Here is a 25,140-nt window from a genome sequence, read left to right on the forward strand (position 1 = left end):
AGCCTATGGGGGTGTCAAACCCTCGAGCTCTATCCATCCTATTGCTTGGACTCTTTGCAATCCACTTGTAAATATAATTTTCAAGAGAGGAACGCTAGAAAGCTTTCTCTCCACCTACACTATATATCTCTCTCTCAATCTCTCCCTCTCCATAAATAGCAAATCACAAGACTTGAACCATGCAAGCTTCAAGCTCTCAACATGCAATCACACACACACTCATTCAAGCATGTAAGCAAGAAGGCAAGATTCATAGCCATAGACATGCAAGAAAATGGAAGCAAACAATAAGAGACATGAAATCCCAAGATAATGCAAGTAGAGAAGCTCCCAAATCTTGAACTCAAAAGTATAATGTATTACCCAAAATGTCTTTACAAACCTCCATAAGTCACTTATATACAATGGGGTTTGCCCAACTGCCCACACTTATGGGGTCTCCATTACTAGTTCTCTTCTATTCATAAGCCTTATGTGGATGGCTTTCATTATAAGGTTTGGCCCTTGGCCATATGTAGAGTGAGATTCCTAAGCTAGGGTGGGGACCATATCATGTGTATAAAACAAGTAGTAACAACCCCCCTGCCTTCAGTCCTCAGAAGTGTCTACCTAAATACCATAGGGTTGGCAACAAAATTACGAAGGGCTTCAAATCGGATGAGTGGGTTGACAAAGAAGGGCTCGAAAACCTGACATGCTGGCTTAGAAAAACTCTATCAAGAAGCACTGCTCGAATGTCCGCATATGTGGTGGGTAAGTAGATATTTAACTCTCACATAATACCCAAATACCCATAGACTTGGCAATGAGTTGGTCCTATGGCAAAGTCAAAGGCAAGTCAAAGGCAAGCTGTTGGCGAGGGTGTTTGTAATAAATGTGCCAACCTTAGGTATTTAACTTACTCATAGTACCCATAGATATGGCGATGAGTTGGTCTTATGGCAAAGTTAAAGGCAAGCTATTGGCGAAGGTGTTCGTAAATAAATGTGCCAACCTTACATCTTCAAAATTTATAAGCAAATTAGAAGAGTCATAAAGGTCATGCAGAACATTTATACATGAAAATCTTATGAACTGTGGTGTTCGTCTAAAAAGAATCTCATTAACTGCCTCTCATATATTACTCATCTATATGTTCTCCTTGTGGCAATGATAGTAGTTTTGGAAAATTGACTAGATATTCATTGTATGCTAGCTTATCTGTGTTCTCCTACCAACAGGTAGACCCTTACTATCAACATATACTACAGATCCATTCTTTAGGCTATAGAAGCATGCATGTACATGACTTCCCTACCTTGAGTCTAGAAGGAACAGAGGAGGCTTGCATGAGAAAGTGAAGGAGGTTATACAAGTTATGCCAGCTCTCACAAATTTTGGAGGCCAGGGTCTAGCATTTGCAAGATTGGTGATGAGGGTAGTATATTGTGTGTGGAATTCATAACGGTGATGATCAATGAAGAGAGGGGTTGGTGTAGGTGTTGGTAGCATTGTGTGTGGAATCGATGACAATGCTGATCAATGAAGAGGAGTTAGTGTAGGTCTCGATTACTTGGTTGCAAATAGCTTTGCACCATGATCATGGAGGGAAGGTTTGCCTGCATTCTATAATATACTTGTTATAGCTCTTGTAGGAGTTCCTTGGATGATAAAATATCCATGGCAAAGAGATGAGTGGCAAGGCAATGGAAGTACAAAGGAAGTGAATTTCGGTTCTTCAAAGTGAATCATTTGATAGAGAGATTATGCGATGAATGATGTGTATTCCCTTGTGACAAAGGGTCACCTCAAAAGATTAAAGATTTCATGGAAAAGTTTGTGCCCCATCACGTTCATACATTGCACAATTGATCGTTGTTGGGAGATGTGACACATTGGGGTGGAAGTATTTTTGGAGTCCACTGAAACCGTATCGTAGGGGTAATTATGGGCTAACTTCCACTATTTCAGGACCTATTTTCATGGCATTTACACTAGGTATTTTCATTAGGTCCTTCCAGCTAGAGCAAAATTCCTATGTTGCCTTCAAGGCTTCCACATATTTGTAAGTATTGTTCTTCCCCCTTGAGGCTTATGGTGGGTCTCTAGCTCTAATTTTTGCTAGTTTTTTGGCTCTCTTGAGTAGATATTCTCTCTTTTCGAGGAATTCTCTAAGAAGGGCCTGGTGTTCTAGTGACACTTCTCCTTCATCATCTTCAATATCCGAGGAGCCGCTTGGTGCAAAACTCGCACTTAAGTCCCTGATTGGTCCCATTTTTGGCACTTGGGAATAGCTTTTTCCCATTTTTGATTCCCCCTTCCTTGTTGGCAGAATTGATGTCTCTATTTTTGGAAGCACTAAGGGTCATAGGCTTGACTAGGATCATGTCTCTACCATTTTCATCACAAAACTATGTTCCCATTGGTGTAGGACACATGCATCCATTGTGGCTAGCAAGTGCAGCCAATTTTCCTCTTCTTCAAGGTCTGGTAATGAAGCTATGGAAGCTTTATCCTTTGGTTTGCATATTTTATTTCTTTGTCCACCAAAGTGGTGCATGTGTATTGAATTAGAGTAAGTAGTCATATCTGACCCTAAGTCATTTCGATAGGCATTCTAGCTACCTCTTTGTACTTATGGTCCTTCAAGTTTACCTTAATGGTATTTCCCACTTGATAGAGGTAAATGACATCATATCCCCAATCATGAATCATTGACAATTGGCACATGAAATGAATGGTCTTCCTAATATTACATCGTAATTGGTGGGCCTTCCAAAGTTGACAATGGCAAATGTATGCTCATAGGTCATGCCTCGCAAAGTTACCTCAACACCCTTCAAGATTCCCATAGGGGTTCCTAAATTCTCATCTGCTAGCTTGAGGACTATTTTTGCTCTTTTAAGAGACTTGTTTCCCCATCTTTACCACATGTCCTTGGTAGCAATGCTCACTACCCCATTAAGGATTACAGTGATGGTCACTCCTCCCAATTTGATTGGGATGGTGGCATTCATATCATCTCAATTTGATTGGGATGGTGGCATTCATATCATCTCCCTCATAGTACTTCCCAATCACATCTTGTGAATGTTCATCATGGGTTATCCCAATTTGATTGGGATGGTGGCATTCATATCATCTCCCTCATAGTACTTCCCAATCACATCTTGTGAATGTTCATCATGGGTTATTTATTTTAGCTTAGTTTGTCTCCTCAATTTCTCCAACTGGTTTGAGCTTTTCTTTCATCTACTGATGAACTTCATCCCAAGATTATGGCTTGCATGCCAAGCATTTAGCCATGGTTATAGTGATTGGGGCTGAGAGAATTGCTCTCAAGGCTTCAATTTCTCATTTCAATACGCAGGCCTTAAGGATGGCATGTTTTCAATTGTCATTGAATCCTCATCCGTACCCATGTAGGACGGTGCAATAGATTTTTGTGGTACTACCCATGCCCCATTCTGAAGATAATCTCTTAGTGTATCTTCCCATTAGGGATTCCCCAAGGGCATATTGCCTTTCTTTATCAAGCCTCTCTCGTATAATGTGCTCATAGAGCAACCTCATATTCTCAAGCTCTTGGAGCTTTGAAAGGCTTTGGTGTTTCTGTAAGTGATTCTTATTCCTTACTTGGTACGCTCCCCTTAATCGATTCCTCTCTGACCGGCTCTAAAATGGTGTTTCTGTAAGTGATTCTTATTCCTTACTTGGTACGCTCCCCTTATTCGATTCCTCTCTGACCGGCTCTAAAATGGTGTTGTGAGACATGGGTTCATTGTGGAAATATAGAAGTTGGTCATGATGGCCCTTTTATTTCTAGCTGAATCTGCTACACCAACTCCTGCGCACCATTAACCTCAAGATTTCCTCTCTCGGGTTAAGGTAAGCTTGCAACTTCTTGGGAAGGGATTCTTCTAATCCTCTAAATTTGTATCCCCCTTCCATGACTTTCTTGGCCATTTTAAGAAGCTCATCCTTTCAGTCCATTATGATTGATTTTTTTTCACTTTCCTTGCCCTGTAAGAGTGATTTAAACTATAGATTCAGGGACGATTTCTATTTCTACATAACTCAGACCATTAATAATTTGTTTTATCCCAGGGTTGTTCATTATTTTCCATGGGCATTTGAAGCTCTTTCTACTTTCTTCCAAAGTTATGAGGTTTTCTCTATCAGCGTAGGTCCATCCAAACTGTTAAAACCCTTCTCTTCATCCATGAGTATTCGACTTCCTAAATCAAGAACATCTTTGATATCTCAGCATAACTTGGGTAGTCCTTTGGGACTCTTACCCTTCTCTCCTTACCACTAGGACTTATTTAGGTACATGGTTGATTGGGTACTTTAGTTGGTTTAGAAGAAGGTGATGTATCTTTTCTCTTATTATGATTCTTGCCCCGTTTCTTGTTTTTAATACTTTTGAAAGTTTCCATGCTTGGGTCGTAGACTGCTTTTGCTTTTGTCGAGTTTGTACCTTAGTCAAATCATCATCACTGACACTTTTTGTTCTTCATATGAAGAAGGTTGGCTTATGTTACTCAGCTTGTTGGTGGTATCTAAGGTGTGATGGTAGATGGATTTGAAGTTGTGGGCTTACGCAGGTAATAATTGATCAAGTGATCAATGTCACACCTAATGCACCATCTATCCAAGGGTGGCGATTTTGTTGTTATTGCTTTTGGGTTTGTTTATGGGGTATCCAGCCACTCTATGTGGGTCTTGACTTTTAAAACAAGCAAGAGGGCCTCTCCTCAAGCTATTAATATCCTATAGTCTATAGGCTCTCAATGCTATTTGCATTAAGGTAGTCAATTGTTGTGTGTCCCATCACTTCTCCTGGTTGTCTCAAATAATATTCACTTTCAAGGATTGAGTTTGGATAGTTAACATAAAATTTTGACTCATTAGGGGGTTCATAAAAAATAAGTTTAGTGTCTATTACCCTTGTCTTCGACATGGTTCCTATGGGCAGCATTGGATATGGCTGGCGGTAACACTGGACGTGGAACCTTCACTGTTGTACGAGTTTCTAGCCAATGTGGAGTTCAATGCTACTTAAGTATGATTTGGTCCAACTATAGGTGGTGTTGGCCAACCACGGCTAATGAACTAAGGAGCTACCGACGATAATGCAAACGCTCCTATCATTGTAACCATTCATTTTGTATGGTAGCAGTTGGACGATTCATATTTCTATATCTTCTAAAATATCCACGCCACTAGTTCCCCCTTTCTCTCAAGACTGGGCACTCATATACTATGTGGGTGCTTTTGCAAACAACACACCAAGTCATTTCCCATCTTGGAGCTAAATGCAGATGGCCTGTCTCCTTTTATGAGAGAAGCTTTTTACACTACTTCTAGCCCTTTGATCACTACCTTAGCAATGTCTCACACTCTTGGACTCTTGTGTTTTCCTAGTATCTTAACTTTTGACACTGGGTTCCGTTTTGACCAAAGGTTCTGTTCTTCAAATTTCCATGAAGGGATGCCTGTAAAGTTATCGTCAAAATCTATTATATCTAGGCAACACTCCACTAGTGTTGGTTTGTTGTTTAAGTCCTTATTAAGATGGTTGATAGTCTCTTATAGACTCATGCTCAAGCTACTAGAATTGGCACAATTATGTAATAGAGCTATGCTTAACACCAGTCTTGGAGAAGCTCGTAGTAAATTTTAGTTCGAGATCCTCCATTGTCTCTTTCTGTGATTCTTCTAGAATTTGAAGCCACAACAATGCATTACCATTTAGAGTCAATCCAAAGGCATCTGTCTTAGTTCTAGGATCGATCATCCTCTTTGTTATGTAGATTTGTCTAAACGCATTTGAAGCCTCAACAATGCATTACCTTTTAGAGTCAATTTGAAGGCATCTGCCTTAGTTCTAGGATCAATTATCCTCTCTGTTATGTAGATTTTTCTAAACAAATTTGAAGCCACAACAATGCATTACCTTTTAGAGTCAATTCGAAGGCATCTGTCTTAGTTCTAGGATCAGTTATCCTCTCTGTTATGTAGATTTTTCTAAACGCAACAAGATGGTTGTAAGGATCCCCTGATCCTTCACACTAGCTTGGATATGTGTGAGACTCTAATCATGGATAATTGTGATTGTATTCTTCCCTCATTCCTTTGGGAGCTCTAACCACCATTGGGTTGGCATCTAGCATTCTTCTTGTTTCCTCAAGAATACAAACTCATGCCCTAAGTTCCGTGGGCTTAACTATTGGTTTTGGAGCCTTTGGCACTACTGTCTTGGTTTAGCTCTAGGAGGTACTAATGCGTGTATGACAATCTTGTGCATACCCATAAGCTAGCACTCTGACTGATGATTCTAGGAAGGGTTCTGGAAGGTAGTAGTGTGTAAGACAGTCATGCATACCCATAGGCTAACACTATGACTGATGATTCTACTAAGGGTTCTAGGAGCACATTGGTGGCCATATCTGTCACCATAGGGTATCCCACTACTAGTATCTCATTAACTACTGGTAGGCTCGTAGCCCTCCATTTATGATTGTGTGGTCTCTCAAGTTCCCAAGCTCTTTGAGCTAGTACTCTGCCCTCTAAGGGAGTGGTTGCTCTTTGTTATTTTTAGAGGTGTTGTCTCTCTCTGGATGGTACTATTTTCCCTCATCCCTTTTTTCTTGATTGGATCCAATGAGGAAGGAATATGGAAGTTGACATCCTATTTGCGGCTATTGAATGAGAATTATTCCCCCTCCACTAGACTGCCTCTTCTTGAAGTGATTTCCTCCTAAGAGGTTCTTGCGTTGCTTCCCTTCCTCTTGCTTTTCTTTTGCTCTTTGTGGCTAGGGGTGGTGTAACACCCCCTGCCTAGATCCTTCTGTATTCCTTACCTCCTCAAGAATTCTTGGGGTATAGGTGCTACATTTCATCATCAACATATGTCATTTGATCAGTGGCATGCTGGTAACACTTTCTCACTATGGGTGTATCAAGAAATTGAAAGATGTCTCTAGGAATATCAGTGATTTTATAGAGGTTGTGTGAGGCATCCTCGTACATCACCATTCCTAAGGGCATATCAAGGAATTGAAAGGATCCTTAAATTTCTCTAGGAATATCAGTGATTGTGTAGAGATTGTGTGAGGCATCCTCTCCTAAAAATGAACTCATCAATGATGACATTAGGACACTAAGTTCTTATCAGCTTTGTATGAGCACTAGTAACTTCTTGTAATCTTCTGGGTCTTTTTATCTCATTTTCCATGGCTAGTGATCTAACTTTCTTGTTGTCCCTCGTTGGGATATACATCATTCCATCGGAGTCCAGATAGAACACGTTTCCACTAGTAGTATCTGATAACACCACTCGCAAGTTGTCTAAGAGATCTGGATCAATTCTGTAAACTGAAGACATAGGCCATATTTCTAGGAGTATATAGTTCATGTCAATGAATATTGGGGCTTGCTTAGTTGTGTGGAATTCGTATCATTGTAAGATGTACACTTCACTAGATCCTATGTTATTTGCCTGGCCCCTAACTTGTTCGCTCATGGCTCTCTCACCCATTAGTCTTCCAGCTTGGGACCTTTCGACTCCTTTTAATGACTCCCTCTAAAAATTACATGGTCTCGTTTAGTCATATCTGAGCTTGGATGCCAAATTAGGCTAATGTCGCACAATCTTGATCTGGTATTGAAGAATGCCAAATTAGGCTAATGTCGCACAATCTTGACCTAGTATCCTATGTAGTGAACTGGAATCAAGAGCTACTAGGGTGGTTAAATCAACTCCTGGTCCTATCACACTCCCTAGAGTTGGTGCATATGATAATATTTTTTGTTCAAAAGTTGGGTTTGAGTACGAAGTCGCAATGATTCGGCTTGAACATAAATGCATAAGCACTTGGTCCAATGCCAGAGTCACTTGCAAATGTTTTTTAAACAATTTTTTCATGATTTTTTTATGTGCTCAACGAACATAGGTATTTTGGGGGTCCTTGTGTTTCCTACAAATCTAAGAAACTATAAAAATTTGTCTAGAAAGTTCTGGAAATTTCCACATCGGATGATTGGATTTTTCCAATCGGTTAATTGAATGATTAGACTTTTTCAATATTCAATAAGATGATTGGACTTTTCCAATTAGGTGATTGAAATTTTAGCAATTATACTTCTTGATGATTAGACTGGTAATGATTGAACTTCACTAGTCGATGATCGGACTTGAGATGACTAGCGACTTGACTATTCTACAATTAGACTTAGTAGTGTGATTAGACTTTCCAATGATTGGTCATACTGATGATTGGTCTATGTATCCGATTGTAGGATTTAGCATTCCTCATCAATGATCAACCTTTGTAGTTGCTCGTACACAATCGATCGTACAGTGATTATACTTTTTGCACATCTATACCTGCATTGATTGTGTGCATGTCCCCTCAATAGTCTCTTTCAAATTCGGTCAGTAAAATAGGTATAACTCCCCCCTTTTATTATACACATTCCCTTAATATTCTCTCTATCAGATTCGGTTAGTAAAATAGGTATAACTCCCCCATTTAGTGGATTCACTTACTGTTTATAGCTTTGCAAACCAGAACTGCCCAAGATTTTGACTATTCAATCCACATTTTCTTGATTCTTGGCAATTGGACTTGGCGATCCCAACAATTAGTCTTCACAGTCCAACATTTGAACTTGGCGATTGGACCCAACAATTAGTCTTCACAGTCCAACAATTAGTCTTCACAGTCCAACGCGGAGTATTTTCGCCTATTTTTTTCCTACATAGTTTTGCTTTCTATCCCCCTTTTTGGGCCAAATTTTTCCCTAGACCACTTACTGCATAGATTGAAGCTCTTCTTGATGGTACATTACCTTCAATCGAGCATCAATTCACAAAAAATCAAGAATTTGTGCAAAAGTTGAGAGTTCTTAATTAGCCTAATTAAGCAAAAATTTGGTAAAATTCAAACAATTAATGATGAAATTGGTAGCTAGGGAGGTTGTGGGACTTCCACCTAATCATATTGAGAGTTTCTCTTCCTTCTTCCATCACCCATTGATCAAAAGCAAGAAAAAAAAAGAAAAGAAGATAGTTAAAGTTACCAATAACCACTTAAAACTCCTATTTTAATCACACTTTCACCACTCTAGTCACTTTAAATCTCAACACTCAGTCCATCTACCACAAGTTTTGCAACTCATGGGAAAACTAAAACAAACAATGGATCAACAGAATGCTCCAAAACCACTCTACCTCTTATTAAGTGGAAGTTATAGTTCATCTCAACAAGCATAGCTAGAAGTGTGAATTTGTCTAAAGTGTGAAAGCACATTGATTGGGAGAAATGGAAGCCTCGGCAGTAATAGAGGGTGTCCTACACTATCTCTCTCTCTCAATCTCTCCCTCTCCACAACTAGCAATCACAATACTTGAACCATGCAAGCTTCAAGCTCTCAACATGAATACACACACTCACTCAAGCATGAAAGAAAGCAAGAAACATTCATAGCCATAGAGACATAAGAAAATGGAAGCAATAAGAGACATGAAATCACAATATAATGCAAGTAGAGTAGCTCTCTAAAATTGAGCTCAAAAGTAGAATGTACTACCCAAAATGTCTTTATAGACCTCCATAAGTCACGTATATACAATGGAGTTTGCACAACGACCCACACTTATAAGGTGCCCATTACTAGTTCTCTTCTTTATTTACAAGCTTTATATGGTCAACTTTCATTATAAGGTTGGGCCCTTGGCCATATGTAGAAAGAGTTTCCTTAGCTAGGGTGGGGATCACATAATTTGTATGGGAAAATTAGTATTAGTATCCTCAATCACTTGATTTACACTCTTTGTGTGACTGTCTATCTATAGATGGTAAGCTATGCTTAAATCTAAGAATGTTCACGGGTTCAAAAAAAGGCGGTCCAAAATTTGGAGGTAAACTTTACATCTCTGTCACACAAAATCCTCTGGGGTAATCCATGCACTCTAGAGATTTCCTTGAGAGAAAAACCTTGGCAACATCTAAAGCAGTAAAGATTTATTTTAACTAGGATAAGGTGAGTGACCTCGAGCAGTACACAACCACAAAAATGGAGTCAAATCCAGCATTAGTGGAAGGCAATCCAGTAATAAAATTAATGCTTATGCATTCCCACTTTATCTAAGGTATTATGTCTAAGAGATGCAATTTTCCTTGTAGCTTTACCGTCTCTGATTTGATCCTCTAGAGCAAGTTAGGCATTGTTGTGCATGTTGCAATACATCCTTCTTGAGTCTAGGCCAAAAGAAACTCCTCTTGACTGACATGTATGTCTTTACATATATGGGGTGTCCAATAAGGCTGTCATGGACCTTAGTCAAGCTTTTCACTTTATAGCATCATCATTAAGAATATATAGCTGACTATTATGATAGAGGCACGTGTCTTCTAACTTGTACCTCAGGATCAAGCTAATTATCACGGACCACTATAAGACTTGCCCTCCATGAGAAAACATTGCAAATTACCTCCTTTTGCAAACTTGTCACTTGTAAAATTTTGTTAGGGTTGTACTGATACTTTCTTCTAATCATGGGATAATGTGCAATAGGGTGGATTATGTAGTCTATTCATTAAATCTTTGGAGCACCTAATTGTTGGCTAATATATAGCTAATTTATGCTACTGTTATGTTTAATTACAACCCATATCTACTTACACATGCTATCATGTGTGCCTCTAGCTTTGGGAATGCTTATGTTCACACAAAGATGGACTCGTGCTCTAGTTGGAATTCTCTCAAAATAATAGAAAGTTGGACCTAATCCACTTTATTTAGGTGCGTATAATTTGAGTCCAAATCATTTCAAGTTCTTGATCATTTGCAGTTCTATGGCTAACATCCTAATGAATCGGAGTGACTATGTGTTTTTTTATAAGCTATGTTTCAAGCCCATCCATGCCCTTCATGATATGGCATACATAAACATCAAGGGAAGATCAGAAAGCCCCACCTAGATCGAACTGTTAGTTGGCTTTGGACCATTAGGGGAGAACTCCGAGGACCACCTAAACAGGGATAAAGAGTAGTTTCTCACCATGCACTAGCCTGTTCCAAGAATGTTAAGAGCCATGCATTCCTCTTTGAAGAGAAAGCTGAAGTAGTTTTATTAGACAAATATTGGATTTGGTCAATAAATACTCCTCTAATCAACCAATTTTCTCTAATCCACCCTCCTCTGTGTATGCATGTATCTATTTATAACATCCCATATAGTTTAACCTTCACTCGATTAAAACCCATATATCATGTGTATGCATGTATCTATTTATAACACCCCATATTGTTTAAACTTCACTCGATTAAAACCCATATATCATGTGTATGCACATATGTATCTATTCATAACACCCCATATTGTTTAACCTTAACTTGATTAAGACCCATATATCATGTGTATGCATGTATCTATTTATAACACCCCCATTCTTTAATCTCATATTTTTGAACACATTTTCACCCCCTTTTGTAAGTATACATATTTGAGTTTTAAATTTTAAACCCATCTTTGTAAATTTATATTAATTCATTAAAATAGCTATTTTTTGAATCCCATCTTGCGTGTATATGGCATCTCAAAAAAAGGCCTAGATTCTTGGCTTCATCAATGTAACCTACATTGGGCTCTCAAGCAAGAAAAATGATAAGAAAGGACCATTTTTTCCACCCAATATCTTTGATTTGTGCTTAAATCTTAATTTGGAAAATTTAAAACCCACAAAAAGGGCCCAAATTTGTGGCTACACAAGCATAGCAAGGAGTTAGAGCCTCAAGCAAAGTGTGCCAGCAAGGGATATCCCCAAGGAGGTTGAAGTTCCTACAATGGATAGTCCTTGTAATTTTTCATTTGTTCTTGGGCCATTGGTTTTCTAGAGGGAGAGTGAAAGGGAAGCCTATTTACGGCGATGCTACTTAATATAAAATTTTTAAGTTGAATACTTTTTAACTCCCTTTTATATGGATTCAAACTAATGTTTATTTTTGCAAGTAAGGGACTTTGTTTTTCATCATAGATTCAAACTAGTGTTTATTTTTTCAAGTAAGGGAACTTGTCTTTCATGGATTGCTTTGTTTTTGCAAGTAAGGTACCTTGCCTTTCAAACTAATGTTTATTTGTCCAAGAGTAAGCTACCTTGTTTTGAGAAAGGTCTCTTTAAAAGTTTCCCTTCTCTATTTTTTCTTTGCCCTTCAAGAGATGGACCAACATTAAAGGTTGCCTTTTCAAGTAAAAATATTAACAAAAATAAATTATTACATAAATAATATCAATTTAACTATATATATATATATTAATTTTTATAAATTATTACATAAATAATATCAATTTAACTATGTATATAATTGCTTTTCTAAATAAATTCCCTTCATATGGGTGGTCCATATTTTTTAACCCTTCAATGTGAAGAATGGAAAATGTTTTTTGAAGAACTTCTCTAGCAATGTTCCACTACCCTTCAATGTTCCACTACTCCTCATAATTTGTAGAAGGTCAAATTCTATTTAGAAAAGAGATGTCAAACAGTATGGCCTTGATGTCTTATCTCTAGATTTTTATGATGTTTCCAAACGTAAGGAAAATTATTCGCTTAGATTTGAGAGAATAAAGAGAAATTTTTGTTAAAATTATAACCACTCCAAGCTAGCACACACTTTGGACATTGGTGTCTAAGGGGTTGACAAGCTTGAACAATTAAATTATGTTAGAAGTTGGGGCTTTCCCTGCAAACATACTTGCCCTCCTACGTGCTGAGAATGGCTAACAATTTGACATGTAAAGATGAATTTTAGGTGTTAAAAGTCCTTATGAAAGTTGCCAGAAGCAAGACACAATGTAAAGATGAATTTTAGGTGTTAAAAGTCCTTATGAAAGTTGCCAGAAGCAAGACACAATGTGATTCATATCCCAATAATGATAAGGGAAATAATGAGTTCCCTTTGTTACCAGGATAAGCTTGGATTTGTCAAGTTAATTGTGCAATTGACATCCCAATGTGGAGCTTGGTGTTGGTTCAAAGTTGACAAAAGTAATATTTGTCACACATCTAGATGCCTCAGAGTTTGAAAGAGCAATTGCATAATGGATGTACAATGGGCTAATTCAACTATTTAAATATAGAGGAAACTTCCACTTTGTCAATAGCTCAAGAAGAAGGGGGGTGGGAGGAAGGGAGGGAGAGAGGGAATGGGCTTCAGTTGATTAAAACCCATATAGTATATGTGTGTGCATGTATCTATTTAAAATACTCATATTCTTTAACCTTACTGGATAAAAAACCACATAGCATGTGTGTGTATGTATCTATTTAAAATACCCCTATTCTTTTATCTTCACATTTTTAAACACATTTGTTTACCCCACTTTATTAATAGCTCAAAGGAGGGGAGTGTGGGCTTCACTCGTTTAAAACCCATTTAGTGTGTGTGTGCATGTATCTATTTAAAATACCTCTATTCTTTAGCCTTCACTCGATAGCATGTGTGTGATGTATCTAATCAAAATACATCTATTCTTTAACCTTTGATTAACACCCATATACCATGTAAGTGCATGTATCTATACCCCTATTTTTTAACCTTCACATTTTTTTGACACATTTTTTAGCCTCTTTTTGTAAGTATAGATATTTGTTTACTCCCTTTTTGTAAGTATACATATTTGCATTTTGAATTTACCCCCCCTTGTAAATTTAAGTATGCATATTTGTTTACCCCCTTTTTATAAGTATACATATTTGTATTTTGAATTAAAAAACCCCCTTTGTAAGTTTATATGAATTTATTTTGAATTAAAAACCCCCCTTTGTAGATTTATATAAATTCATTACATTAAGTATTTGTTTATTACCCTCTTGCATGTATATGCCTTGTAAGTCTCTCAATACCCCCCCCCCCCCCCCCCCCGGAGTGGTGAAGGGAAAAGCTAATTATTTAAATTTGCCTTTGTTGGAAGTAGATTTGAACGTACTAGTCATGATGAGATATTTTGAGGGACATTAATCTTATTAATTTTATTAGTTTCTTGTTTCTTAAAAGGAAAAGCAAGTTAAGTTTTCTTTATTAAAAGACTATTTTGAGGAACATAGCCTAAAAAGGGGGGTCATCCTTTATTTTATAGGTGCAATTATCTTGTTACAAGATTGGATCTCATACATGTAGTTATTAAAAGACTATTTTGAGGAATGTAGCCTAAAAAGGGGGGTCATCGTTTATTTTGTAGGTGCAAATACCCCGTTACAAGCTTGGATCTCATACATGATGCAGTTATCTTTTATTTTATATCTCATATGTTTTGGGTGTGGCCCTTAAAATTTATAGGTTTCAAAGGTGATGATAATAATTCACATGTTTTGGGTGAGTCCCTTATAATTTATAGTTTTGGGTGATGACAATGATTCACATAGGTTATAAAGTTTGGAGGTTGGGAGAAGTCAAGCACCATGGGTGAGTCCCTTATAATTTATAGTTTTGGGTGATGACAATGATTCACATAGGTTATAAAGTTTGGAAGTTGGGAGAAGTCAAGCACCATGGGGGTTTAAAGCTAACAAATGAAGATGGCTAGAGATGTCTCATCCTAGTTGATGAAGTTTAAGTTCTATTACAATCCACTTTGTGCAAGGTTCTTGTTGATACTTTGGGGGTTAATATTTTCATTTCAATAAAAATGAAGTGAGACTTTTTTTAGAGTAAGCTAAAGAGGAGTAGCTATAAGAAGAAGGGTAGCTAATTGTTTTGTTTGCCTTTCAAGGTTTATTATACGTTTGTCATGTAAAGGTGATTTTTTTGCCTAATAATATAATATAATAATCATTATCTCTATTAAATAAATTAAAAAAAATTATAGAAGAACTATTTAATAGATAGCAAGAGACCATACATACATTATACATATGTAGCACCTTGTTTTAAAGGTTCATTTGAAGAATAATTGTTCAAAGGATAGAAAGGGATCATACATAAGTACCACCTTGTTTTAAAGGTTCAATCTTATAATTTATAAAGGTTCAATCTTATAATTTATAATCAATCCATGAAGACCAACTAGAGTCCACGTGCAAAAATTGGCCTAATGAATCATCCATTATGTACTAAAAATAAGTGCACCAATAGAGGACACCAAGGGTATGGGACTACCATCAATCTCTAAAACCAAAAAATAAAAAATCTTTTTTCTTTGTTAACTTAACACATATTCTTGTGCTTTGAGCCCACTCCACAAAATGGGCATTTAATGTGAAGAATTTACCTACTCCACCGTTACACATGCACATGCACTCCTCTTATCTAGGTATTTGTGTCACTCCATATAGTCCAAGATAACTTATCTTGATATGGTTGTGGGTTGTGTAAGTGAGTGGTGAAGATTGTCCATTGGCTTGTTTGACTCAAGCATTTGAGTTCCAATGGGCGAGTTGGATGGCCTTGCATATAGAACATAAAATTTGATAGCCATGTATATTTATACCATGATACTAGCCTCTCTCCTTTAAGATTGGGTTATAGGTGAGGAGGAAAAATGTTAAGTGCCTTCATTGATTTTAAAAAAAATGTTAATAGCCATTCCATGGTATGTGATGTAGCTCCTTATTCCTTTTTAGTGAGCATATTTCATTCAGGAAAAGGTACTACAAACTAGTTCATGTACTTATGCAACACAAATGTAAGATACACACATAGTTCTTTAGTGAGCAAATTTGGGGATAAGGTACTACGCACTTAAGTATGATAGCTTTCTTTAGTGAGCATATTAGGGGAAAAGGTACTATAAACTAGTTCATGTACTAATGTGACACAAATGTAAGACACACACTTGGAGAGTACCAAGTCTAATAAGGAAAGTACCTAACAAAGTGCCTAGAGTTCAACCTATTGTCATAAGCATGCTTATGTTGAACAAACACATGGAGAGTATCAAGAATGATAAGGCAAGTACCTAACCAAGTGCTTATAGTTTAACCTATTTCCATAGGCATGCTTAGGTTGAACAAACATGGAGAGTACCAAGTATGTATGATAAGGCAAGTACCTAACCAAGTGCCTAGATTTTAACCTATTACCATAGGCACGCTCAAGTTGAACAAATATGAAGGTCAAAATTCTAATTACATCACAGATACTCTAGACATAAAGAGTGCAGACAACAAGGTACATCTTTTGGTGCCAAAAGCATTGATATATGTATATTATATCTTGCATGACACATGCGAATACTATAAACTCACTGGCATAAAATGCAGATATTATAGGTACTAGAGTTCTTATACAACATTGCAAGGATATTTTTTATGTTTTTTTTTTATAAAGTATAGAAAGTGAGTAGAAGGGTATTGATCCATGTAAAGTACAACACTCAGCAGCACCCATACCCGACATGTCATGACTTGAGAAGTAATTAGCATAGGCAATCCTGCATGTAAGCATTTGCTCTTCATTTATGTGAAGGTACGAGCTTAGATATAAACCAAAACATGTGGATGCATCAGGCAATGCTAGATGAAGCTAGCATCCATGAAATGTTAGGCAAGAAACAAACTTATCTAAACACAATGTAATCTAATTTAATCTAATTTGAAAATAGTTACCTTGCTTTATAGTTCATGATTGACAAGTGCTATGCAACACGCAAAGGACTGTTTGAAGGGCAAACGCGTCTGGTTATTGCAAACCGCACGTATCATCGTCCTCGTATCTAAGGTTCCAATGGCGGACGAGACCGTGTGTGTGACTGGAGCCAGTGGGTTCATCGGATCATGGATCGTTCGCTTCCTCCTGCAGCGAGGCTACCGTGTGCGAGGCACTGTCCAAAATCTAGGTGACCCTAAACTGTGCTTAATTAGCCCTTATCCCTTCAAAACATAACTTCTCAACCAGAAAACTGCTAAATTTGAACTAATATCCTGCAAATGAAGGGCATAAACAGCCGTGCAAACTCGTTTCTGTTAGTGGAAACGATAATCCGGCGAAATTTGTACTTCTTCAAACCCACCCAGCTTCAAATGGCTGCTACAGTCGTTGGATATGGCGGTGAAAACATGGTAACTGTTTGCAGGAGATGATCGGGAGACCAAGCATTTGATGAGTTTTGAGGGGGCAGACAAGAGGCTGGAGCTCTTTGAGGCCGATCTGTTGGATTATGGGGCCCTAGCTACTGCCATTGGCAAGAGTGATGGTGTCTTCCATGTTGCCTCTCCCTGCTGGCTAGAACAGCCAAAAGATCCACAGGTATGTATGGATGTATGGGTATACGTGTATCATGTATAGACATATTTGTATGTCGTATGTGTTCATGTAATTTAAACGCCAGAATTCTCCCCTTTGATGGTAAGAAAAAGGGACAGTTGCTGGATTAGGGTTTTGCCCTCTTGAAAGAGGAAAAGGGGTTGGGACTCTTAGAAGTTTCTGGGGCTTTGACATCTCTCGGGGCTTTCAGTCAGTGAAATTGGCCTGCTAGGATTTCTATGAGAGAAAGGGGATGCTAGGTTCTTCAGGGTTTTTACATATGAAGTAGCAACGAGGACTCTGCAACTTGTTTTGGATTTCTACTAGAATATAAGGGATGTAAGGGTGTATGGGGATATCTTTATAGCAGCACTGGGCTGTCTTCCATACTTGTTTAGAGGAAGTGTGTATGTTGTTCCTATTGTTTTTGTCAAGATGTGAATATGTATTTCTGTCTGTTTACAAATGTGAAATAAGTGTAGTAAGGTTAAGTGTGCAGGTACAAGACGATAGAGTAAAGTGTCTATATATTCTTATGAAAATGTGCACTGCACAATTTGACGAGCAAAGAAGACGAGGCTTCTGTGGTGGCTCTGGCCTGCTGCCTGTTAGTTTCAAGATATTATGGTTTTGGGGGCTTTCCTTTGAAGCTTAATATTTTTGTTTTTTCTGTTGTTTTGGGCAGAGGGAGCTCATCGATCCGGCAGTGCAGGGCACCATGAACGTATTGAAAGCTTCGCATGCGGCTGGGGTAAGAAGGGTTGTGGTAACATCATCAGTTTCTGCAATGTATCCCAACCCTAAGCTCCCTCCAGGCACTGCTGTGGACGAAAATAGCTGGACTGACATTGAATACTGCAAGGAAAGAGGGGTGAGCAAAAGCTTCCAAGAATTTATTTTTTGTTTTGAAGAGGGCTGAGTTTCTGCGGTCTCAGTCATGCAGGGAAAGAAGGGTATCATGTGGATGTAGTCTCTGGACTCTGAGCAGAGGTCTTTTACTGATGCAGGTTTGGTATCCAATCTCAAAGACACTGGCTGAGAAAGCCGCTTGGAAATTTGCTGGAGAAACTGGTTTGGATGTGGTTGTCATCAATCCAGGGTGTGTGTTTGGGAAGTCACTGCAACCTAAATTTAATACAAGTAGTGGTGTGCTTCTCAACCTTATCCAAGGTAACCAGCGTGCTGTGCTTTACTTTCCTTCTCAAATGCATTTTTGTCTTTGGCTACTTGTGAGGTGACACCACAAGTCATTTCCAAGGTGGTATCAGACAAGCCACAAGCTTGTGAGCATGACCCCGTTTTGGGCTCTGTCACCAGTGGTCTTCCTCAGCAAGCAGTGAGGTAGCCTTTCACCGATTGTGAGCTAACTCATGAGTCATGATGCATCAAGGCTTCAGGGAATGGATTCAGGAAAGCTTACATACTATCTTTTGACTATTTCTACTTCGCTTCGCAATCACTTACTCAATTTTTCATACATTATCTAACGACATCATGAGTGGATGTTCACCTTTGGTTGCTCATGCTGCTTTATTTGGGTGCTTATGATGTTTGGTGATTGCTAAATGATTCTTTAAGTACACATGCACACTCGCACACATTGGCACACTTCTATCCTATCAACCTACCCACGTGCCCACTTGCCTACATACCTACATGTTCTTGGTCAAGGTTTCTTCTCAAACAATTGTTTGCCTGTAATTTCCCCTCTCCTTTACGCTTTACTTGATATACTGTAAATTGCCGCTAATCATTTCATCTCCTTCGCCTCTTGCTGACCTTCTTTGTATATGCATCAACTTAAACACCGTCTTCTGTTTGATTCCAGTGAACCCACTATTTTGCTGCAAATTTCCTCTAAAAGCTGCAGTGCCTGACCCACCTCTGGTCTTGTCCTTCTTTACAGGAGTCCCCGATACACAAGAACTTATCTGGCTTGGTGCTGTACATGTCCAAGATGTTGCTCAAGCTCACATTTTGCTCTATGAAACTCCAGCTGCCAAAGGCAGGCATATGTGCACTGATGAGATTATTCATTTCAGTGACTTAGCAGAAGAAGTTGCTCAACTGTACCCACAATACAACGTGTGCAGGTGCATAGTTGCTATTTCCAACAGTCTCTGTAGGGTTTTTAAAGTGTATTTAAACTCCTTTGTATGTGTGGTTTGTTGCTACCTTTCAAGAGTTAGCTTATGACAAAGTGCAGTGTAAATTTATACAGAGGCTTTAACTTCAACTTCTCTAAATAAAAAAGCTTGATTTTTGGGGTGTTGATAAAAATGTAGGTTCAAGGAGGAGACTCAGCCAGGACTTGTGCGCTTGGCCAACCCATCAAAGAAGTTATTAGGCCTTGGATTTACATTCACTTCTCGAGAAGAAGCTATCAAAGATACAGTTCTAAGTTTGCAAGAGAAGGGATTTCTTCAGGCATAAGAAATGCTTACAAGAAAGCAATGTGACTATGATGTACATTTTGTCTTCACAGGGTATGTCAGTACTAAAGTCGATTCACCCTTGTTGCCATATATATAGGCAGTGATGTGTGTGAACACACTTAGGACCGTCGGGGCACTTTTTCCCTCTTTAGGAGGTTTTTTCCCCCGGCTTGTATATACGCCCATCATTCTAGGACTAACTTATCTTTTGTACATTGACACAATCTAATACACTTTGTGTTGTGTGCATTCTTGCTTCTTCTTTCCCAAGCTTTGTGTGCTTTCCTGCAACCCTAATTCTAACAATTGGTATCAGAGCAGGCATCGGCTCCCAGGGCTACGCCGCCAGCACCCTCCGACTCACGTTCTCCGATTGAGGTGAGTTTTCACGAGCGCTTGCAGGTCCCTACACTCTGCAAATTTGCCCGATGGGCTTTGCGTTCTCAGACTTTACATCTGAGGTCGTTTCGGGCTCCGTTTTTGCATTTCAAGTTCTGCACAGGTGTTTTCGTCATTTTCTGCAGAAATTTCGACAGTGCAGTTTTCTACAAAACAGGCATACGTGTTCTATTGTGGACTGTGCTACATAGCACAAGTTGTCTTCTGTTCAGTCTTTGCTTGTAATATGCGGAAGCTTCGGAGAAGGATCGGTACTTCAAAACTCAGAAAACAGCACTCTTTTCGCGACGGAATTAACGCACAAAACTGAAAGACGATGTGCAGAAAATAGAGAGAGAAGGGGGGGATGGAGAGGACACAGTATTGGGTCCCAATTACCCTCTGTAGGGCCCCCACCACGGATGGTGTATTTGCTTTATTAGAATGATGTAAATCTGAAACAAATACAAAGTACTTGACCTTTTCTTGGCTGGAAAACCTGCCCTTGACCTTCAGTCCTTCACCCCTTAGCTTTAGCAAACCCTTGGCTGTCCTGGCCCTTGAATGCTTGATGCTCTTGGTGAATTATGAGATGGAAGAAATGATTTAAGACTTGGGTATTTATACCCCTCCCTTCATGCAGTCGGCTGGCTTCAGGACAGCCCACGACTGAGTCTTGTTAATAAATTGTGTTCACACTTTAATAAAGTGTTTTCACACTTGTTTAGACCCTGTCCAGCCTGCCCATGACTCTGGGCAGCACCCTGGCTGCTGGACATGCTGCGCAGAGGTGTGGGACTGCCCCCCACACCTGGCCGCCTGCTGTTCTAGGGTTTTACACTCTGTCGGCTGCCTGTCCAGAGGCTCTGGAGCTGGCCGACTGCCCCTCCAGCCCTTGCCTTGGCTGGTGGGCAATATCTTGGGCCCTCCTGGCCCCTTGGGAGTGGTTCTATACCTCCCCCATGCCCATACTAAGTATGCCAATGCAAAACCTTGCCCTGGGGTAGCCCTATGGGCTGGCCCCATCTCTACATGCAAACTACATGCCTACAGAGGCCTGGCATCCAGTTGCAAACCAGATACTCAGCACATCTGACATCATTCCAGAGGGAGACTCATAGCGCGGACTGGCACTGCTTCATGTGCAGGACAATGCACACCTGACCTTGGACTCATGTGCAGGACAATGCACACCTGACCTCGGACGACTGAGATGGATCCCTGGCTGACTCGTCCCGGACTGGGCTCACATGGGACCAGTTCACCAACCCAGGTCCTGCACCTTCTGTACAGAAATGTCTACGTGGCATCCAAGTGCGGGATGCACGTGACATCCCCTTCTGCTTAACTTGACGGAAGCTGCATAGCCTCCAAATAATCCGTCAATAAAGCCGGATAGTCTTCGAAAAATTCTTTGTCGAGCCATACCGCTTCATGAGTTCCTCGGTCCTGAAACTTCGTGAGGAACTGTCCAGTCTTCGGCCTGAGCCATGCTTGAAACGGTGCAGAAGGATCTGTTCTGGAACCATTACTTCTGCTTCATCAATGATGTCTGGTTCCGCTTCGTCTTTGATCTCTGAAGGGGGTGGACCTGCATATGGCTTTAACCAACTGACATGAAATACATCGTGCGTAGTCCAACTCGGAGGTAGCTTTAACTGCATAGACACCTCATTAATCTTTTTCCGGATGGGGAATGGTCCGAAGCTCCTGAAAGACAACTTTGGGCATCGCTTGCCCACCTGCTTTAATCTTTGCTTCATAATCCGAAGATATACCCAATCTCCTTCCGAAAACTTCATGTCCCTTCGGTCTTTATTGGCCTGTCGAGTGTAGGCCTCTTGCGCTTTAGCCAACCTGTCTTTGACGGACTCTAGGATCTCCTGGTAAGACTCCGTCACTCTGTTCGCCTCCGGTACTGAAGACGAGGTCCTGGTTAACAACGATTGGAAAGGCCTTCCAAACGCTGCCTCATATGGAGTCCTGCCAATAGCTGAAGAAAAAGAGTCATTCAGAACAGCTTGAACTAAAGGCAAAAACGATTCCCACTTACCTTGCTGATCGTGGACGTAACATTTCAGCACATCAAAGGCCAACTGGTTGTATATCTCTGTCTGGCCATCTGTCTGTGGGTGGAATGCACTGGAAAAATTCAACTTAGTACCAAAATTATCAAACAATGCCCTCCAAAAATGACTGGTAAACTTGGCATCTCGGTCTGACACTATGGTCCTAGGAATCCCACCAATCGGGTACCAATGCCGAATGAATAGCTGGGCAACATCCTCGGCGGTCACATTGGCCCTGCAAGGAATAAGCATCACAAATTTGCTGAACCTGTCAACAATAGTCAAACACTGTGTATTACGCTTACTCGGACTGGGAGGCAGATTTGTGACAAAGTCCATCGAAATGTCTTGGAAAGGACCCTCAGGAATTGGCAAAGGCTGTAACAACCCTATCTTCTTTCCACGAGGAGCTTTCACCTTTTGACAAATGTCACAGCGTTGTACATAAGTAAACACATCACGCCTCATCTTTGGCCAATAGTATTGCCGTTCTAACTTCTCCAGAGTCGAATTCATGCCCCTATGACCACTTGTAATGGCGTCATGGGCATCATGGAGAAGAGCTGCCCGGAATGATTTCATGACACACAGTCGGCCTTTGTAGTAAAGCCAACCATCGCGTATCAGAAAATGGCATGGTCCTGTGGCATCCAATGCTTGTTCCCACTGCGTACCGAATTCCTCGGAATCCGCGTACGTGTGCTTCATGTCTTCTAGTCCTGTACCAACAAGGTCCAGTCTAGTGGTCTGAATCGCGGATACTTGTCCCTTCCTGCTCAAAGCATCGGCCACTGGATTGGCCTGTCCTGGAAGGTACTCAATCATTCCACCGAACTGCTGGAATATCTGACTCCAGCGGTGTTGTCGATCACTCCACTGTGCACTTGGCATTGTCTGAATCCAGCGCAATGCCTGATGGTCAGTGCGGACCTCGAAGTCACGGCCATACAGGAAATGTTTCCAATGTTTTAAGGCCTGAATGACTGCTAGGAGCTCACGATCGTAGACTGAGTAATTCTTTTCGGCGGGCAGTAACTTACGAGACATGTAAGCTACTGGATGACCATTCTGTTGCAATACACCTCCAATTGCGATGTTACTCGCATCGGTGATCACCTGAAATGGTTCGTCCCACGAGGCAAGGGCTAGACAAGGCGCTTCAGACAAAGCCACCTTGAGGTTCTGGAATGCCTCCAACGCTCGTGGAGTCATTCGAATCTTTTGCCTCCTTGTTTTCACTCCCTTTAGCAGATCGGTGAGGTCTGCCGAGAGATCAGAAAACTTGTCAATGTGGGTGGAATATGCCTGGCATATACCCACAAATGATCTAATGTCATAAGCAGTCTGAGGTACTTCCCAGTTAACAATCTCGGCCACTTTAGCCGGATCAAGTCGAATGCCTTCGGCACTGATTATATATCCCAAGTAATGTACCTGGAACAGATAAAATTCTGACTTCTTTTCATTGATATAGAGCTCGTTGCTTTCCAGCAACTTAAGGACTTTCTCCACATCAATGTCATGCTGCTCAACTGTAGCTGAAAATATGAGTATGTCGTCCAGAAATATGAACACACACACTCCGATCAACTCCCGGAAAATACGCATCATCATGTGGTTAAATGTAGCTGGGGCGTTCGTCAAACCAAATGGCATGACCACAAATTCATAGTGGGCCCGTTCTGTACGGAAAGCTGTCTTGGGGATGTCCCCCTCAACAATCCGAACCTGGTGGTACCCACTCTTTAAATCCAATTTAGAGAACACCTTAGCTCCATTCAGCCTCTCGAGAATATAGTCAATTCGAGGCATCGGGAATCTGCTTTTGATAGTCAGCTTGTTGAGTGCACGATAATCGACACACAACCGAGAAGACCCATCTTTCTTCTTGACAAACAAGATCGGTGCTGCAAACGGCGACACGCTGGGGCGGATGAAGCCAGCTTGCAACAATTCTTGGAGTTGGCGGTCCAACTCCGACTCCATTGCCTTAGAAAGGCGATACGGAAACTTGCTCGGGGGTTCCGAGCCTGGGAGGAGGTCAATCTTGTGATCCTCCGGTCTGGACGGGGGAAGCTGGGGAGGGAGACGGTCCCGAAGAAAAATCTTCTGGAACTTTTCATGGAGGACCGAGTACTTCTCGGAAGCACTGGCCACCGTCTGGGCTGTCTGGATGTAAATCATCGCACACTGTGCGCCTTTCCTGACTGCTCGCTTAGCCTGCAAGTGGCTTATGAGCGGAAAGTTTGGAATACCTGGCTCACACTTGATGGTCACCGGGGTGTTTGACACATTCCGATCAATCTGGAACGTGTGCTTGTCCCACTTGACATCAGGAAGAAACTTGTGAAACCACTGGATACCCAAAATTATGTCTGCTCCTACAAGAGGGGCAACCATAAAGTCACGCACAAACTCTATGCCCTGAATTACTAACTTAGCACCTAGAGCTTCATACTTGACGCTCGTTGTCATACCTGTGCTAAAACCCTCAACTTGTTTGTCCACCGGAGTGAGCTCGAAACGGGCACGCCTAGCGGCCTCTTCCGTGATCACATCCTCCGTGCTGCCGCTGTCAAACAAGACAACGACTCTCTGGCCACCTATGTAGCCAAAGGACTTGAGCAATTCGTTGCGCTCATACTCCTGGTCAGGGGCGCCCTTCTGCTTATCTTCGAGCTCCCGGCTAATAATTGCTCCAACTGAAGCACCGGGGGTTGAAGAACTAGGGGTAGCCACTGGGGTCTGTGTGGGAGCTGTGCTCACCACGGAAGCTGTGGAGGCGGCGGCGGGCTTTGGAGGCTTCTTCGGACAATCCCGAGAAGTATGTCCTTTTGTGTGACAAAAGTAACATCTACCCTCCTTCCTGTACTGAGCAAGCTCCTCAGCACTCAACTTGCCACCTGTCTTGCCTGCCTCCGCTTTCTGGTCTGGAGTAAGCTTAGACGCATTGTTCGAGTTCTTGGAGCCAGAGGCTCCCGGGCTCTGTCCTGGGAAGACCCCGTCTGGTTCTGGCTTTTGCCCCC

General features: G+C 40.6%; 1 protein-coding gene and 1 long non-coding RNA gene across 2 annotated transcripts; one reads left to right on the forward strand and one right to left on the reverse strand.

Moving 5' to 3' along the window:
* Positions 1-16,568: 16,568 nt before the first annotated feature.
* LOC147642270 (phenylacetaldehyde reductase-like) lies at positions 16,569-19,916 on the forward strand. The gene is made up of 6 exons (XM_086804588.1): positions 16,569-16,825; positions 17,063-17,235; positions 17,918-18,103; positions 18,240-18,402; positions 19,139-19,325; positions 19,518-19,916. Exons 1-6 carry the CDS (start codon positions 16,627-16,629, stop codon positions 19,663-19,665), a joined length of 1,056 nt encoding a protein of 351 aa, XP_086660714.1. The 5' UTR covers positions 16,569-16,626; the 3' UTR covers positions 19,666-19,916.
* LOC147642271 (uncharacterized) lies at positions 19,555-21,348 on the reverse strand. Its single transcript, XR_015266890.1, has 2 exons — positions 21,240-21,348; positions 19,555-21,205 (listed from the first exon to the last, which is right to left on the reverse strand). It is a non-coding gene; the product is annotated as an uncharacterized LOC147642271 (long non-coding RNA).
* Positions 21,349-25,140: the final 3,792 nt, after the last annotated feature.

The sequence above is a fragment of the Cibotium barometz genome, chromosome 1, assembly GCF_041138505.1.
Source record: "Cibotium barometz isolate CiBa-2024 chromosome 1, ASM4113850v1, whole genome shotgun sequence".
Classification (NCBI taxonomy): domain Eukaryota; kingdom Viridiplantae; phylum Streptophyta; class Polypodiopsida; order Cyatheales; family Cibotiaceae; genus Cibotium; species Cibotium barometz.